The sequence below is a fragment of the Macaca nemestrina genome, chromosome 8, assembly GCF_043159975.1.
Source record: "Macaca nemestrina isolate mMacNem1 chromosome 8, mMacNem.hap1, whole genome shotgun sequence".
Taxonomy (NCBI): Eukaryota; Metazoa; Chordata; class Mammalia; order Primates; family Cercopithecidae; genus Macaca; species Macaca nemestrina.
The window spans coordinates 141,568,806-141,585,153 of NC_092132.1; the positions used below are offsets into that span (position 1 = coordinate 141,568,806).

Sequence of the window (16,348 nt, forward strand, 5' to 3'; positions counted from 1 at the left end):
TTTATTCTCTCAACTTTAAGCATTCTAATAGCAGAAGCAATAGTAATGATGTCAACTTTTTAAAAACACAGAACTGAAATAAATATGGAAGCCCCCGTCTTAGATGCCATATAATAAGAATAAAGTTGATATTAACACTGGAAAGTAGATATTCCTTTACAGATCAAATTACTATGACTACTGTTATTATTATTAATAATACTAATATTATTTGGCTTTGATAATACAAAGAAGACAATAAGGCCAATTTGGTGATTATTTCTAATAACTTACAAATTTAGATATTAAAAAGTTACTACTTTCAGTATCACTAGTTCGCTAGTTATAGAACTTTGCAATAATACTACAATAGAGGGTAACTAGTATTGATTAAAAAAACAAAGTCCTTTTAAAACATAAGTAAAACAGCAGTGTGATATAACTACAACTATTACATATTATGGTGTATTTTTCTTTTCTTTTTTTTTTTTTTTTGAGACAGAGTCTCACTCTGTTGCCCAGGCTGGACTTCAATGGCACAATCTAGTCTCACTTCAACCTCCACCCCCGGGTTCAAGTGATTCTCCTGCCTCAGCCTCCCGAGTAGCTGGGACTACAGGGGCACACCACCATGTCTGGCTAAGTTTTTTGGGTTTTTGGTAGAGACGATGTTTCACTATGTTGGCCAGGCTGGTCTCGATCTACCTTGTGACCCACCGCCTCAGCCTCCCAAAGTGCTGGGATTACAGGTATGAGCCACAGCGCCCGGCCCTACAGTGTATTTTAAGAGACTATGACATATACATTATGAGGCACAACAATACAACAGCCATTAACCCATCATGCAATGAAGAACTAGAATATTCTTTCCTGTTAAAGTTACGCTAGTGCTCTTCCCTAACCAGTTTCCTTGGCTTGCCCCAGAAGAAATCATAATCCTGAACATTGATCTTATATTCCCTTCATATTTTCTTAAATTCAAAATTATGTAAGCTCTTTATTTTTAATTTTTATATTTCATTCAACATTGTTTCAAAGATTTATCCATGTTGTCGCATGTAGCTATGGCTCATTTATTTTCACTGCTGTGTAATATTCCACTGTGAAAATATACAATTTTTAAAGATCCATTCTCCAGGTCATGGACATGTGGCTTATTTCCAGTTTTTCCTAATGCTGCTGCAGATATTGTTAGTTGTTTGGAGTTTCTCTAAAGTAAGAGTTTCTCTAGTACATCCCTTAGAGTAGAATTGCTAGATCGTACCATAGTCAGTGTTTAGCTTTAATGTGAATGTAAAATTGTTTTCTTAAGAAGTTGTAATAATACACCTTTCTATCAGAAATATACATGAGTTCTCATCATTGAGAACTTAGCATTTTAAAGTATAAACTTAGTATACGTTTATTCACTGTATGTTTTCTATGCCCGGTCATATATTTTGTCCGATTTTATTTATGTTCTTTTACTTTTAAATCTTTGTTTTGCTTTGAGTTTACTCTTTTGTGCTCTTTCTGAACTGGGTGCTTAGTTTTTAGCCTTCTTCTTTGCTAATATAAGCAATTAAGCTTATGCATTTCATCAGATATTGGCTCTGCTCTCTCTCATAAGTTTAAATAGGTACTACTTTCACCATCATTCAGAATTTTAAAATTTTCAATATGATTTCTCCCCAATTCATGAGATATTTAGCACTTTTCAAATTATAAATGAAAGTATTTATAACTTATAAATACTTTCGTTTTTGATTTCTAATTTATTGTATTTGGGTCAAAGAATGTGGCTGTTCTAATTATCTGTTGCTGCATAATCTTCAAGGCAATGACTTAAAACAATAGCAATCAGTTATTTTGCTCATGGATATGAGTTTTTACTGGACACAACTAGGCAGTTCTTCCTTAGGGGTCTGTATTAGTCAAGGTTCTCCAGAAAAACAGAACCAGTAGGATAGATAAATAAATAGATGAGAGAGAATTTATTTTTATTTATTTATTTTTAATTATTTTTTTGAGAGAGTCTTGCTCTGTTGCCCAGGCTGGAGTGCAGTGGTGTGATCTCGGCTCACTGCAAGCTCTGCCTCCCAGGTTCACACCATTCTCCTGCCTTAGCCTCCCGAGTGGCTGGCACTACAGGCACCTGCCACCACGCCCAGCTAATTTTATTTTTAGTAGAGAGGGTGTTTCACCATGTTAGCCAGGATGGTCTCGATCTCCTGACCTCGTGATCCGCCCGCCTCGGCCTCCCAAACTGCTGGGATAACAGCCATGAGCCACTGTGCCCGGCCCGAGAGAGAATTTATTTTGGGAATTGTCTCACATGATTACGGAGGCTCAGAAGTCCCATAATACACCATCTGCAAGCTGGAGAACCAAGGAAGCTGATAGCATGGCTCAGTTCAAGTCCAAAGCCTCGGAATCAGGGAATCTGACAGTGGTAACTGTCAGTCTGAGGTTGAAGGCCTAAGATGCTGCAAGGGCACTGGTGCAAGTCTGAAAGCCAGAGGACCTGGAGTTCCGATGTCCAAGGGCATGACAAGATGGTGTCCCAGCCCCAGAAGAGAGCAAATTTGCTTTCCTCTGCCTTTCGTTCTGTCTGGGCACTCAACTAATTGGACAGTGCCTGTCCAAATTGGGTGAGAGATCTTTCTTACTCAGTCCACTGATTCAACTGTAAGTCTCCTCCAGAACTACCCTCATCGATACACTCAGAAATGATACTTTGCCAGATATCTGTTCAGCCCTTTACCCAGTCAAGTTGCCACCTAAAACTAACCATCACAGGGTCTCTCTGGCGGCTGCTGTCAGATGTTAGCTGGGGTCAGGGTCTCTCGAAGGCTTCTCCATTCACATGTGCCTGGCCAGGGAAAACTCAAACAGCTCTGGGCTGGAACACCTTAGCATGTCTACGTCTCTCTCGCTCTCGGCTTTTCATTTGGTCTTTCAACATCAGGGCCTCAGGGCAACCAAACTTCTTACATGGTAGCCGAAGACTCCAGAATGATGATCCCAAGAAAAAGTCACTGAGGCTGGGTGTGGTGGCTCAGGCCTGTAATCCCAGCACTTTGAGAGGCTAAAGTGAGGGGACAGCAACTTAGGAAAAAAAAAAAAAATCAGCCAGGGTGATGGTGCACACCTGTAATTCTAGCTACTTGGGAGGCTGAGGTGGAAGGATCGCTCGAGCCCAGCAGTACAAGGCTGCAGTGAACCACGATCACACCTTTGCGCTTCACCTTAGGCAACAGAGCGAGAACCTGTCTCAAAAAGAAAAACTCACTGAAGTTATATGACCTTTTCTAACCTATCTAGGAAGTAACACAAAATCACGTAAGCCATATTTTGTTTACTAAAGGTCAAAAAGGACAGCCTGGGTTCAGGGGAAGGGGACATTGACTCCACCTTTTGATGAAAGGGTTGCCAGAGATTTTCTGCGCGTGGTTTCAAACCACAACAGTGGTCAATATGATACCACCTATTTGAAATTTGCTGAGATTTGATTGATGGTTTAGTATATGGTCAGTGCTTTTGTTTTCTGTTTTTAATATCAGTAACTTTGAAAATGTGTATGTTCTAACTGATATCTATACATGATCATTAAAAATGTTTTTATTGGACTTTGTCTGCACCCACCAGTATGATATTGGTTAGTTTCTCCCTCTAATTCTGTCTTTTTTGAGATGGAGTTTCACTCTTGTTGCCCAGGCTGGAGTGCAATGGCACAATCCTGGCTCACGCAACCTCCAGTGTTCAAGCGATTCCCCTGCCTCAGCCTCCAGAGTAGCTGGGATTACAGGAATGTGCCACCATGCCCACCTAATTTTGTATTCTTAGTAGAGACAGACTTTCTCCATGTTGGTCAGGCTGGTCTCAAACTCCCAACCTCAGGTGACCCACGTGCCTCGGCCTCCCAAAGTGCTGGGATTACAGGCGTTAGCCACCTTGCCCAGCCTGCCAGTTTTCCTCTGTATATTTTGAGGTTTTGTTAGGGGCACATGGGTTCAGAATAGCTTTCCTTCCCTATTTTAGTTAAATAAACTTTTTAGTGTTGTATAATAACCCTCTTTACCACTTAAAGTCTTTTTTGAATTAAAAACTTTTATTTCTTATAAATTTGTAGTTATCCTAATTTTCCTTTTATTTTTAACCTTCTTATATCATAATGTTATGATGTAGCCCAAGTAAACACTATATAGCTAGATTTTTATTTTCATTATTAGAGATTCAGATATCTGGAGAACTCGGTTATGAAATTTAGCAGACTTTTCTAATCCTTTGTGTTGTTTTCGACTTAATATATTTATTTTGTTAACCCTCTAAAAGATGAAAACAACCAGTAGAGAAATAGCTATTTGTTCAGCAACAGAAAATCTGTATAACAGAGATCAGATCTAATCCTTTCTCTACTGATAAATCCTCAAATATTAGTCTTTCACAGCTCGTAAGTTGTATTAGTCTGTTCTTCACACTGCTATAAAGAAATACCCAAGACTGGTAATTTATAAAGGAAAGAGGTTTAATTGACTTACAGTTCTCCGCAGCTAAGGAACGCTCAGGAAACTTACAATCGTGGCGGAAGGTGAAGCAGAAGCAAGTAACTTCTTCACAAGGTGGCAGGAGGAAGTGTGTGTGTATGTATGAGTGTAGGAAAAAGCTACCATTTATAAAACCATCAGATCTCGTGAGAATTCACTCATTATCACGAGAAAGCACGGAGAAACCACCCCCCCTGTAATCCAATCATTTCCCAGTAGATGCCTCCCTAAATACATGGGGATTATAATTCAAGATAAGATTTGGGTGGGGACACAAAATCTAACCATATCATAAGACTTGTTGCTGGGTCTATTTTTAAAAATGTGTAATTCGTTGCCTTGCAGTTCCTCAAAGTGCAGCTTAATTCAACTGAATCAATAAGAGATAATTGAGTTAGTTACACATGAAAAGCCTATCTTGGAAGATAGAGGGCAGCTCCATTCTCCTGCTGACTATTCAAGTAAGTTAATGATCTGGAGCTGTGTAGGGGTTTCCAGAAATAGCTCTATAATGGCCATCATGCTGTAGTTAGCAGCAAAGAAAGGGAACTGTGTTTTATTTTCCAGGCAATTGCCCAAACCCACCCCGGAGCATCTTTATTTTAGGACCAATCCACCAGAAAGAAAGAGCAACATACGTTTCAAATGAGCACAAAACATCTCCTTAGTGGAAACAAACTCATGAGTGAGTCCATTCTTTTTTACTGACAAGGTGAAAGGTTGAAAATAGCCATCTTAGCATTGTACATAGCTCTTGAAAAACTCACAGATGTTCCAGGATTGATTTATTACTATTAATGGATATATATCTGCACACACACATATATTGCACTTATGGAAAATTCAAAAGTCAAAACATTTCTGAAAAACTCAGTGCCCCTAGATCTCTACTAGCTTTTTAGTAGCAGGCTTTTTTTTTTTTTTTTTTTTTTTTTTTTTTTTTTTTTTTTGAGACAGGCTCTTGCACTGTCATCCAGGCTGGAGTGCAATGGCACAATCTCGGCTAATCGCAACCTCTCCCTCCCAGGTTCAAGCGATTCTCCTGCCTCAGCCTCCTGAGTAGCTGGGATTACAGGAATGTACCACCACGCACAGCTAATTTTGTATTTTTAGTAGAGATGGGGTTTCTCCATGTTGGTCAGGCTGCTCTTGAACTCCCGACCTCAGGTGATCCACCCACCTCGGCCTCCCAAATTGCTGGGATTATAGGTGTGAGCCACTGCACCCAGCCGCAGCAGGCTTTTATAAAGGCCTCACTCTAAGCAAGGCGTCTATATGTGATACTAGGAGAGAGAAAAATAAGACAGCTAGAATATTTTTTGAGTACATAATAAAATCTGTAACAAAAAATAAAGCCAAAAACCCTATCTAGTAAATGACCTGTTTTGTAAATTACATTTGTATCTCAGCATTTCTGGGGTCAAACCCTATAGGGAAAACTAAGTAAACTCCTAGTTAATAATTGAAAAGAACAAATAAGCTTTAGATTTTGTTTGAAGCTTGTTAATTTTTATCATAAATTAATAAGCTTAAAAGGCACATGACATACCAGTAAAAATATTCTCATAAGAAATGACAAATGGTTAATATCCCTAATGTACGTAATACTTACAGATCAATAAGCAAGGACAAAAAGGCTTCATTGAAAAAAAATAAAAAGTTGGCCAGGCACGTGGCTCAACCTGTAATCCCAGCACTTTGGAAGGCAGAGGCAGGCAAATCGCTTGAGCCCAGGAGTTCAAGAACAGCCTGAGCAACATGACGAGAATCCATCTCTACAACTAATACAAACGCTAGCCAGGCATGATGTCCTAGTCCTAGTTACTCCAAAGGCTGAGGTGGGAGGAGCACTTGAGTCCAGGAGTTTGAGGCTGCAGTGAGCTATGGTTACACCGCTGCACTCCAGCCTGGGCAACAGAGCAAGATCGTGTCTTGAAAAATATACAGGCCGGGCGCGGTGGCTCAAGCCTGTAATCCCAGCACTTTGGGAGGCTGAGACGGGCGGATCACGAGGTCAGGAGATCGAGACCATCCTGGCTAACACAGTGAAACCCCGTCTCTACTAAAAATACAAAAACTTAGTCTTGCGAGGTGGCAGGCGCCTGTAGTCCAAGCTACTCGGGAGGCTGAGGCAGGAGAATGGCGTGAACCCGGGAGGCGGAGCTTGCAGTGAGCTGAGATCCGGCCACTGCACTCCAGCCTGGGTGACAGAGCGAGACTCCGTCTCAAAAAAAAAAAAAAAAAAAAAAAAAAAAGAAAAATATACAGATAGTTAATAGATATAGATATAAACTTGTTTTTTTAAAAAAGAAAATATTTAACCAGTATAAGCCAGACACAAAGAGGCAACTGTTATATGATTCTGCCTATAAGACATACCTAAAATAGTCAAATTCCTAGGGACAGCAAGTGACATAATGGTTACCAGGGGCTGGGGAAGGGGAGAATGCGGAGTTTATCATTGAGCTTCAATTGGGAATGATGAAAAAGTTCTGGAGATGGATAACGGTGATCGTCACACAATAACGTGAATGCACTGTACTTACTGCTACTAGACTGTACATTTAAAGATGGTTAAAATGTATTATATTATGTACATTTTACCATGCCATTTAAATTAGTTAATTTGAAGGGAAAGTAGCCTAGTCGCTTTTGTGAAATAAAAAGTGATCACAATGTTTTACTTTCCACTTGTTTGATTTTTGTGTAGTCAGGGGACACAGGAAAAGAATCAGAGCAGTCCCTGGTAAAGACCAAATGGATGTTGGGGCTGAGACCCAGCACTTTTGAGTTCATTTTCTGGCAGGGAGGCCTTGAACTGATGGACCACCTGAGACTTTAAATGGAATAGCCTTTAAAAGGAAATCCTACTGTCAATATAATAAGTATCTCAGGAAAGCATGCTGGTTGATTTATCAAATCAGGACTAAGAATTCAGTACGTTCAAGCCCGCCATGGAGCTCCTTACAGAGCCCTATTAACAGAGTTGTGTCCTCCAAGTGCCCTCTTCATGTTCATTTTAGTTTTGCCCAATACCCTGCCTTTTTTAGGGTTTAGTAAATACTTGTTGAATGATAAAAGTACTATACTGGGCTGGTTCATAGTTGGGGTTTAAAAGGTTATCCGAAAATTAGACTTAGATCACATTTTCACAGGCACAACAGACTCTCAGACTCTCATTTTTTCTTTTTTTTGAGACAGGGTCTCACTCTGTGGCCCAGGCTGGAGTGCAGTGGCACAGTCTCGGCTCACTCCAGCCTCAACTACCCGGCTCAAGCAATCCTCCTGCATCAGCCTCCCAAGTAGCTGGGAACACAGGCACAGCAGCATGCCCAGCTAATTTTTTTTTTTTTCATGTTTTGCAGAGATGGGGGTCTCCCTATGTTGCCCAGGCTGGTCTCAAACTTGTGGGCTTGTGATTTTCCTGCCTTGGCCTCTCAAAGTGCTGGGATTACAGGCATGAACTACTGTGCCCAGCTTCTCTCTCTTAAAAATATCACTGGGAGACTAAATTAACCTTCCCCATTTTTTAAACTTGCATTATTCAAAAGTTGTAGTCAAAAGAAGGTCTGAGTGAACAAGAGACATACTCCAGTTAAAATTAAAAGGGGTGAATTAATTTGCTGCCTAAGTGCTTTATTATTCTCCTCTTTCTTCATCCTACTACACTCCAGCATTTGGGTTTTGACAAATTCTGAAAAGGCTAAATACCAGGTAGGGTAGAGAGTGGGGGTTGGGGGAGAACCCAGACTGGGGTCACTAAAGCTTAAAAATAAATGAATGTTTTAAGGACAATCATTCGATTTCTAACTTAATTACTTTCCTTAATTGAATACCATTTAAAATTATTTTCAAAACTTTCTATTCTTTGTCATATGTTCTTTGAATATTATAAACAAAGATTATCTCCCCAGTAATTTTGCAATGCTGCACTGAACACAAATTATAACATTTTCCAAGTGCAGAGGAGTCTACTATTTCCTCAAGGAGAGAAATCAATTTCCAAAGAGATTGCCTGGCTCATACCACTAGAGCAGAGTGATGTCCAAGCTGAGGAAAGAGCATGACAGGAAGTGAACAGCACAGGTCTTGGTGCCAAATCATTTTTTAAAAATCTGCCACTGAGAACAAGTAAGTAACAACACCTCATATAACTTGTGATGGGTTTTCATTTTAACTGAAACAGTTTCAGAGGACCCTAAGCTGTTGGCACTGAAACAGGCTACATTGAACAGGTAATTCCTGCCTCTTAGTTTAGCATTTCAAACCAAAATCGCACTTAATGCAGATCAGCTGAAAAATCCCTTCTACCATCATCTGCCTATGACAGAGACAGATGAAACCTTGGGTGATGACTTGAAGGTTAAATGAAGAGGAAGGACACTGTGGGGCCTGGGGCCCCTCAGAGGTAAAGCACCACTGTTTGTTGACACTCTGCATGATTTTTTCACTCTTTCCTTCCCCTGCTTGTAAAAGTTCCTCAGATTCACAAAGGGTAATTCCAAGGTCTCATTTTGTTTTAATCTTCTCCTGGATGGTGATTTAAATAGGAATTTCATGTTTTAGTTCTAATAATAGTGGCCAACATTAATAAGTGGTTAATATGTATTAAGCACTTATGTATATTATTTTATTCAAGCCTCATAAACCCCCATGAGGTATGCACCATAACAGCCTTCTTTTTTAAAGGTGAAACTGAAGTTTTGAGAGGCTAAATAACATATTCAACTTCACAGCCATCAAAAAAAAAAAAAAAAAAGAAATAGACCAGGTGCGGTGGCTCACGCCTGTAATCCCAGCACTTTGGGAGGCCAAGACTGGTGGACTGCTTGAGCCCAAGAGTTCAAGACCAGCCTGGGCAACATGGCAAAACTCTGTCTCTACAGAAAAATACAAAAATTAGCCAGACGTGGTGGCACACACCTGTAGTCCCAGCTACTTGGGAGGCTAAGGTGGGAGGATCGCTTGAGCCTGGGATCCTCTTGTCCTGAGTGGGATGCACAGACTTTCGGCTGCAGTGATCTGAGATTTCTCCACTGCACTCCAGCCTGGGCAACAAAGTGAGACTATCTCAAAAACAAGAATGAAATCATGTCCTTTGCAGCAACATGGATGCAGCTGGAGGCCATTATGCTAACTATATTAACACAGGAACAGGAAACCAAATACTACATGTTCTCACTTATAAGTGGGAGCTAAACACCGAGTACTCATGGACATAAAGATGGCAACAATAGACACCAGGAACTACTAGAGTGGGGAAAGAGGGAGGAAGGGGAGAAAGAGCTGAAAAACTATTAGCTACTATGCTTAGTACCTGGATGACTAGACCAATCATACCCCAAACCTCAGCATCATGCAATGTATCTGCTCATGTACCCCCTGAATCTAAAATAAAAGTTTAAATTATAACATAAACCAATAATATATTAATCATAAAGCTAGTAAGTGGCCTGCTCTAAAAGTCCTGCTTTCAACCACTATTCTCTTAAGCGTAGCAGCTTTCAAAATGTAGCATGTCCATTTCTAATAAGAGTGGAATTAAAGCTATAAAAATCGGGGCTTGGCCCTTGTCATAGGATGTGTAAATAGACCAAAGATTGGAAGAGGATGAGATTCGGGGAAGGTCAAATGCAAACCAACGCATCACCAAGAGAAAGGATTTTGGAGCTATTATTAGTAGTAGTATACAATGAGCAAACTATCTCCAGAGAGATGTAATGAAATTAGAAAAGATCCAGGGACAGCGGCATCAATAATCAAGGAGAGAGAAATGGGGCTTGAAGAAGAAGAAAAGTCTAGCCTGTTTTATTCTGGAAAGACGAATGCTAAGTGAAATTAAAAAGACTCCTGGCAACATAATTAAATTAGAATACAACTTTAACCAGCAAATAAAAAAACATTAAGAACTCATTCTGAGAATTGGTGTATTTGGAGGGGAGATATTTAGAATATCTGTATTTTTAAGGTTTGAATTTTTAATAAATAAGATAAATTAGTATGTTTTGAAGGTGCACTCTTATTTTTTAAGTTTGAATATTACACTGCAGCCTGAGCGATCTTTTCAAATTGCAAATCCAATCACGGGATGCTTTCTTCCATTAAAATGGCTTCTCGCGGTTTATCACTGCTAAGGTCTTTCTTTAACATAGTCACGCAGGGCACTGAAAGTTGTTGCTTTTACTTTCCTGGCCTCCCGTGGAATCACACTCCCCCTTGCCGGTGGTGGGCTCTTGGGCAACTCCTCCGGCTCCCATACTCCTGAAGGCAACTGCATCATGGAGGGCCAGGTCAGATCTCCATTTCCTGGGCCCTCACAGCACGGCTTTTTCATACACCCCTGTTGCTTCCCCCCACCAGACTGTAGCCCTTGCACCATCAGCAGTTACATTGTAAGTAGGTAAAAAGCCTGGAAATATCTGTTGAACGGAGGAGTCCCATATCCTTTAGAGCTGAATTCTGGTTTAGGTAAATTAGGGAGCCAGTAGTGGAGTTAGCCTATTTATTTATTTTTGTAGAGATGGAGTCTTGCGACATTACCAAGGCTGGTCTCAAGCTCCTGGGATCAAATAGCCCTTCCACCTCGGTTCCCAAAGCGCTGGGATTACAGGTGTGAGCCACTGCATTCACCCAGCATTTTTATTTTGTTTTATCAACATTTATGAGGGAAAGGGTAGAAGAGTCTTGTGTATGTAAACTAAGATATGGCTATGAAACCAATACGTTTTACACTATAAGAGACTAATTTCTCCTATTTGTATTTGCCCCATTTAAAAACAAATTGTGCCCTTCCCCAGTTCCAATATTACCTCCCTGCTTTATGTATCTCCATCAAACATACTCTATATATCTCATTTATTTTGTTCGCTGTGCATCTTTCCTACGAGAAAGTAACCTCCGGGAGGGAAGGGATATTTGTCTCTTTTGCTCACTTCTGTATCTCCCAGCCTACATCTGTGTTTGGCACATAGTAAATGCTCTTTCTGTATTTGCTGAATGAATGAGTTGAGTTCAGTAGTCTTCCTTGCCCAGAGATAGCAGGCAAAAAGCATCAATTAACCCCGAAGTAAATTTTCATGGAATCCCTTTCTGAATTTTTTAAGACTCTTACTGCAACTGTATTTAGCTGTGATCTCTTAACATCAGGCTTCCTAATACATCAGGGGGTCCTCAAACTACAGGCCATCAGAATCATCGGAGAGCTTGTAAAAGTTGCAGATTCTCACCATCAAAGATTAGAATTCTGCAGACAGGCGCCAGCCAAGGACAGTTCCAGGAGTTGCATTCGGATTGTGGCCCAAGGGCCAGTTTGAGAAACACGGGCTGTGACCCCCAGCACGTGCGAGTAAAAGCTCAATTCCTCTAAGGCGGTATTTATCACCTACATTCGCTCAGTACCCACGCGGGTTTTAGCAATAAATAACCAACGTCCAAGGGACAGGTACTCTTCACGCGTTTTTACAGATCTGGAAACACTGCCACTTTCCCTTCCTCTCCGCTTCCCCTCGGTTCTCGCAAATTTACGCGGTTGCCGCTAGGATAAAAGACAGGTAAAAAGTGCGCAAAGCTACCAAGAAAAAGAAGGAAAGCGCAAGGCACACTAGGGTCCAGCCCAGACACCTCCGCCAAGTAAATGCCTTGTGACCTTTGCCTTTGCACCCGGGGCCAATAGTTGGCGACTTTTAGGCGCTTCCCGCTGGCAACGTAGAGGCCCGTGGGGGAAAACATTCCAGCCTTGGGCGGAGGAGGCGAGGGTTGGGATAGGGGGGCGGGACCGAGGGGCGGGGCCTTGGCGGGGCGGGGCTAAATGGCGGCCTGAGGCTGCGGCCGCGGGGAAGAGACTCGGGGCGGGGCGGAGCCTGACAGTGGGGCGGGGCCAGAGAGCAGCCCGTCGCCAAGGCCCGCCACCCAGACTCCCGGGAGGAGGCGATGCCGCCGGGTCTGGCCCCGCCCCTCGGGGGGTGGGCACAGCGGGAGGGCGCGGCCGGCGGGGCGCGCTGGAGACAGTTCGCTCCGGCTGCCCGAGCGAGGGCGCTTCGCTCCTAGCCAGGACATGGCCGCACCTCTCCACAGCAGGATCCCCGGCTCACGGGCTTCTCGCCCAACTCCCTGAGCGCTCCCTCTTTTCGATCTTTAGAGAACACCTCGTTTTTCTGGGTCCGTGGCGAGGGGCAGGGAGCGGCGAGCAAGGATGCGCTGAGGACCGCGAGGGCGCGGGTCCCGGGTGCCGCCGTGGGTCCCGACGCGGGAGCCGAGCCGCCTCGGCCTGCCTCGACTTCCCCACTGCGCTTCCGCCGCCGCCCGCCGCGCTTGATGTGCAGAGAGAAGCCGGACACCATGATCCTAACACGTAAGCTGGACTTGCGCCTTGCCGTCGGGCCGGCCGCGGGAGCCGGCTGCGGAGGGGACCTACCGCGAGAAAGTGTCACCCCGCCTTGTCAAGTCGGTGCTTGTTGTTCTGTGCTCTTGAAACGCTTTCTGCGGAGTCTCCGGAGTTTCTTGAAGGTGGTGTGGGGATAGCAGGACTCGCAGTTTGGGGAGGGAGTTTGAATTTTGGAGGAGTGGCCCTTGATTACCTTTTGCCTGGGGACCGCGGGTCAACGCGCCAGGCGGGCTCTGGATCGGCCGCAACCTATGAAGGGAAGCCCTGGTTCACTTTCTTCCTTGAGCCGGGTGGGGGCTCGCGGCTCTGGCTCGTGGGGCGCGGCGACACCGCCTTCTACCGTCCTTTCCTTTGGGGACGACTGCTCTGCGCTCGTACTCACTTTCTGTCATTCACCAGGCTAGTCCAAAATCAGCGTGAACTCCTGGAGGGTTTACTGTTTGGGAACGTTTTAGACCCTAGTGGCACTTGAAAAAAAAAAATTTTTTTTTTTTCATCACTGCTTGAAAGTCAGTTCACCAAAAACTTGTTTTCCTTTTCAACCATTTTGGGGTCAGATACTTTATACGCTGGGAATTAACTCAGACCTGGCCAGGGAAGTCTCGGTTTGGTAGCCGCGGGTACCTGGAGAGTGTTGGGGTAGTTTAGCAAGCCCCGTGGCTTGCAAAAGGGGTTCTTCCTAGGAAAAAAAAAAAAAGAACAATACAGTGGGTTTCCCCTCCCTCCCCCCGAGAACGGTCGCTGAATCGTGTCCCTGAAATGCCCCCTTGGAGATACCCACGCCCTTGACCCCGACAAGAAGCCCGAGGAGCGAGTTCCTGGGCCGGAGAGAGGAAGGAAGCTCGCCTCCCGACCCGACTATTTTCGTAACGAGGCGACAGCTTCTTGGAAGCCTGCCCCACTCCATGTCCCTGTCCCCACCTCCAGAGTCCTGGGCCGAGCCTTTGATCCCTCCGAAGGAGGTGCACCCCTCCTCTCCACAGCGAAGCGACCCTTCTGCGTGTAGTTTTCTGCGTCCGCGAGCGTCCTTCAGCGCACAGCCCCTGGGGCGAGGAAAGCGAGAGGGGACACCGGGTCAGGCTGGTGGGGTCTGATCCTGATCAGCAGCCTGCTAGCTGGGCGAACCTGAGCAGTGACAAGATCTCACTGTGCCTCCTTCATCTGCAGCAAAGGGGTGATAACTGTATTACCTCCGCGCGGGGAGGTTGTGAGGATCAAATGAGCTCATTCAAGTAAAGTGATTAGCAGGGCGCCTGTTCCCGATGTTCAATAAATACCCAATGTGTGCTTATCACTGCAGAAGGAAACCCCTGCTTGCAGTCATTAATCTGCATTTAAAGAAGGCTTCGTCCCACTCCCCACCTTTCCCCATCCTCAGTCTTGTTTTGAGTGAGTCTTTTTACTCCCAATATGGGTGAACAAATGGGTTCATTCTCAGGATTCAGAGGTTGTTTCGGCGATTATTGGTGAGATAGAAGAATGCAGCCTAGGCCGGTGGCATTGATGATGTATTTGGGAAAAAAAATACAGCTTGGGAGAAGGCAGAATACTGAGTCTCAGATTACATTTTTTTTTTCTCCAAAATTCTGTTTGCTGAAGGAATGAGGGAAAATTAATAGTCCAGCAGATTGCAGCCCTCTGAATGTAAATCTATCAGCAGCTCCAAGAGGTTGACTAATTCGCCATCCATCTGGACTAGAGACTGGTCCTCGGTAGAGATAATTTGCAGACCGTAAGTGTGGAATTAATGGAGGTGCCATCTTGGCTTGCAGACGGCAGCAGATGGTCAGAGGAGTGTCCTGTAAGGCAGCAGCCCCTCTAATGGAAGAACTAAAGTCCTGGGGAACCAGTGTCAAATGGTTAGCAGATGTGTGCACAAAAGTTATTTTGAGACATTTTCTGAGAAAATGTTGGCGATTGCATGTATTCACTTTTATTGTGGCATGCCAGATTTACAGAGTGGCCGATGCATACTGAGTGCAGATGCATACTTTTTGCATTAGCACTACTGTTCAGAGTTTAAAATGAAGCACAGCAGACTGAGTTTCTCTCCTGGCTGTTTTGAAAAGTTTGCTTTTGACAAATACTTATTTTAATTCACGCAGAGTAACACCAGACACCAAACAGCCTGGAAGTTCAAAAAGGGGACCGGAGGATAAATAGTTTCCAACTTAAATCTTTCCCTGGAGTGGGTGAGAAAAGTGGTTTTGGTGACTTGTGTCATAACTTCCCAATTGCAGATTTCAGAGAAACACCACTCATTCCTTGAACAGTGAATAGTTGAGCAATTAACTATTGCTAACTATGAAGGCAGTGTTTCAAATGTTAATGCACTGGAAAGACTGAAGGATTTTCTTAGGGCTCTGGAGTAAAGGTGAAAGGCAGGTTACCCTTCAACCTAAAGCCTTTGTTTGCTTGTTTTTTTGTTATTCTGTACTGCAGTTCAGAGAGCAGACTAAGCAAAGTTTAAGAGCATTTTTTTACATTAAAAGAGGTGTGTGGGTGCTTCTGGAAAATATACCAGACTAGTAGAAAGACATGTTGTGATTCAGCAAGCTATTACTGTGAAGTGAGTTTAAAAATGTATATAGTACTTAAACTCTTATTTGTAGAACTATTATGGGACTTAAAGGGGATATGGGAGGCCCCAGTTGAGATGCCTTCCAATCAGAGGCTTGGTGAGATTCCAAGAGGTGGTTTCAAATACAGAAATAAGTACTTGGGTTTCCCTTGGTGTCCCCATGGAGATTTTAAGCCATGACGCAATGTTTAAATCATAGTGGTATTTTTATGACTTAAGCCAGTAAATATGCAATTTGAAAATATTCAGGGAAGGGTGATTTGGTCCAGAAGAATGGGGACATCCAGAGTACAGTGGGTGAAATGGATCGGACTTTTTGGAAGAGAGCCTTGTGCTGGACAGGATGGTCCAGCATTGTCAACACAAGTTTCTCACGCTTCACTCTCCTTCCTAGCAACAGGAAGACGGAAATGAGGCCATGCAAAAATAAAAGACCCTGAAAGGCTCCAGACAATACTTGATCCACCCTACCATTCACCCTGTACAGCCAGAAGACTTTTACAAAAGTAAAAATAACTTCAGATGTTTCCCCTTCCTCCCTGGCTATTGCCAAATCATTAAAGACCAAATTCTCAGTGCTTCGCAACATCATAGCAAAACCTGGCCCCATGGTGTGACTGGCATCCAGACCCACATCATGCCAAGCCTGTTCTTGAGATTATAAAGAGGACCTGGGGAGAAAGGTGATTTTCATTTGTAATGTTTGCACAGTCCAATGATTTGAATTACATGAGTTGGGATCTAGTGGGAGAGAACTAATTCCTTTAACGTCTAGACTAAGTTGTATCTCTGACTTTTCTCAGAATGCTCATTTTATCAGGATCTGCCCCTAAAATTCTTAGTTTGGAGTTCTGGGGCAATAAGGCAAAGGAATAATCT

The 16,348-nt window shown here is 43.3% G+C and overlaps 1 protein-coding gene across 10 annotated transcripts in view; it reads left to right on the forward strand.

Moving 5' to 3' along the window:
* Positions 1-16,348, forward strand: part of LOC105491127 (DLC1 Rho GTPase activating protein) — a 520,902-nt gene that overhangs the window by 457,659 nt on the left and 46,895 nt on the right. The window contains exon 1 of one of the 10 annotated variants that reach the window (XM_071068622.1): positions 12,510-12,855. The exons of 8 other annotated variants lie outside the window; for them this stretch is intronic. In XM_071068622.1, the coding sequence (XP_070924723.1) occupies positions 12,819-12,855 (37 nt within the window). In that variant the 5' untranslated portion in view covers positions 12,510-12,818. Of the gene's footprint in view, positions 1-12,509; positions 12,856-12,988; positions 13,011-16,348 lie in introns of those variants that run through there. One more of the 10 variants, XM_071068623.1, reaches the window with a different exon arrangement.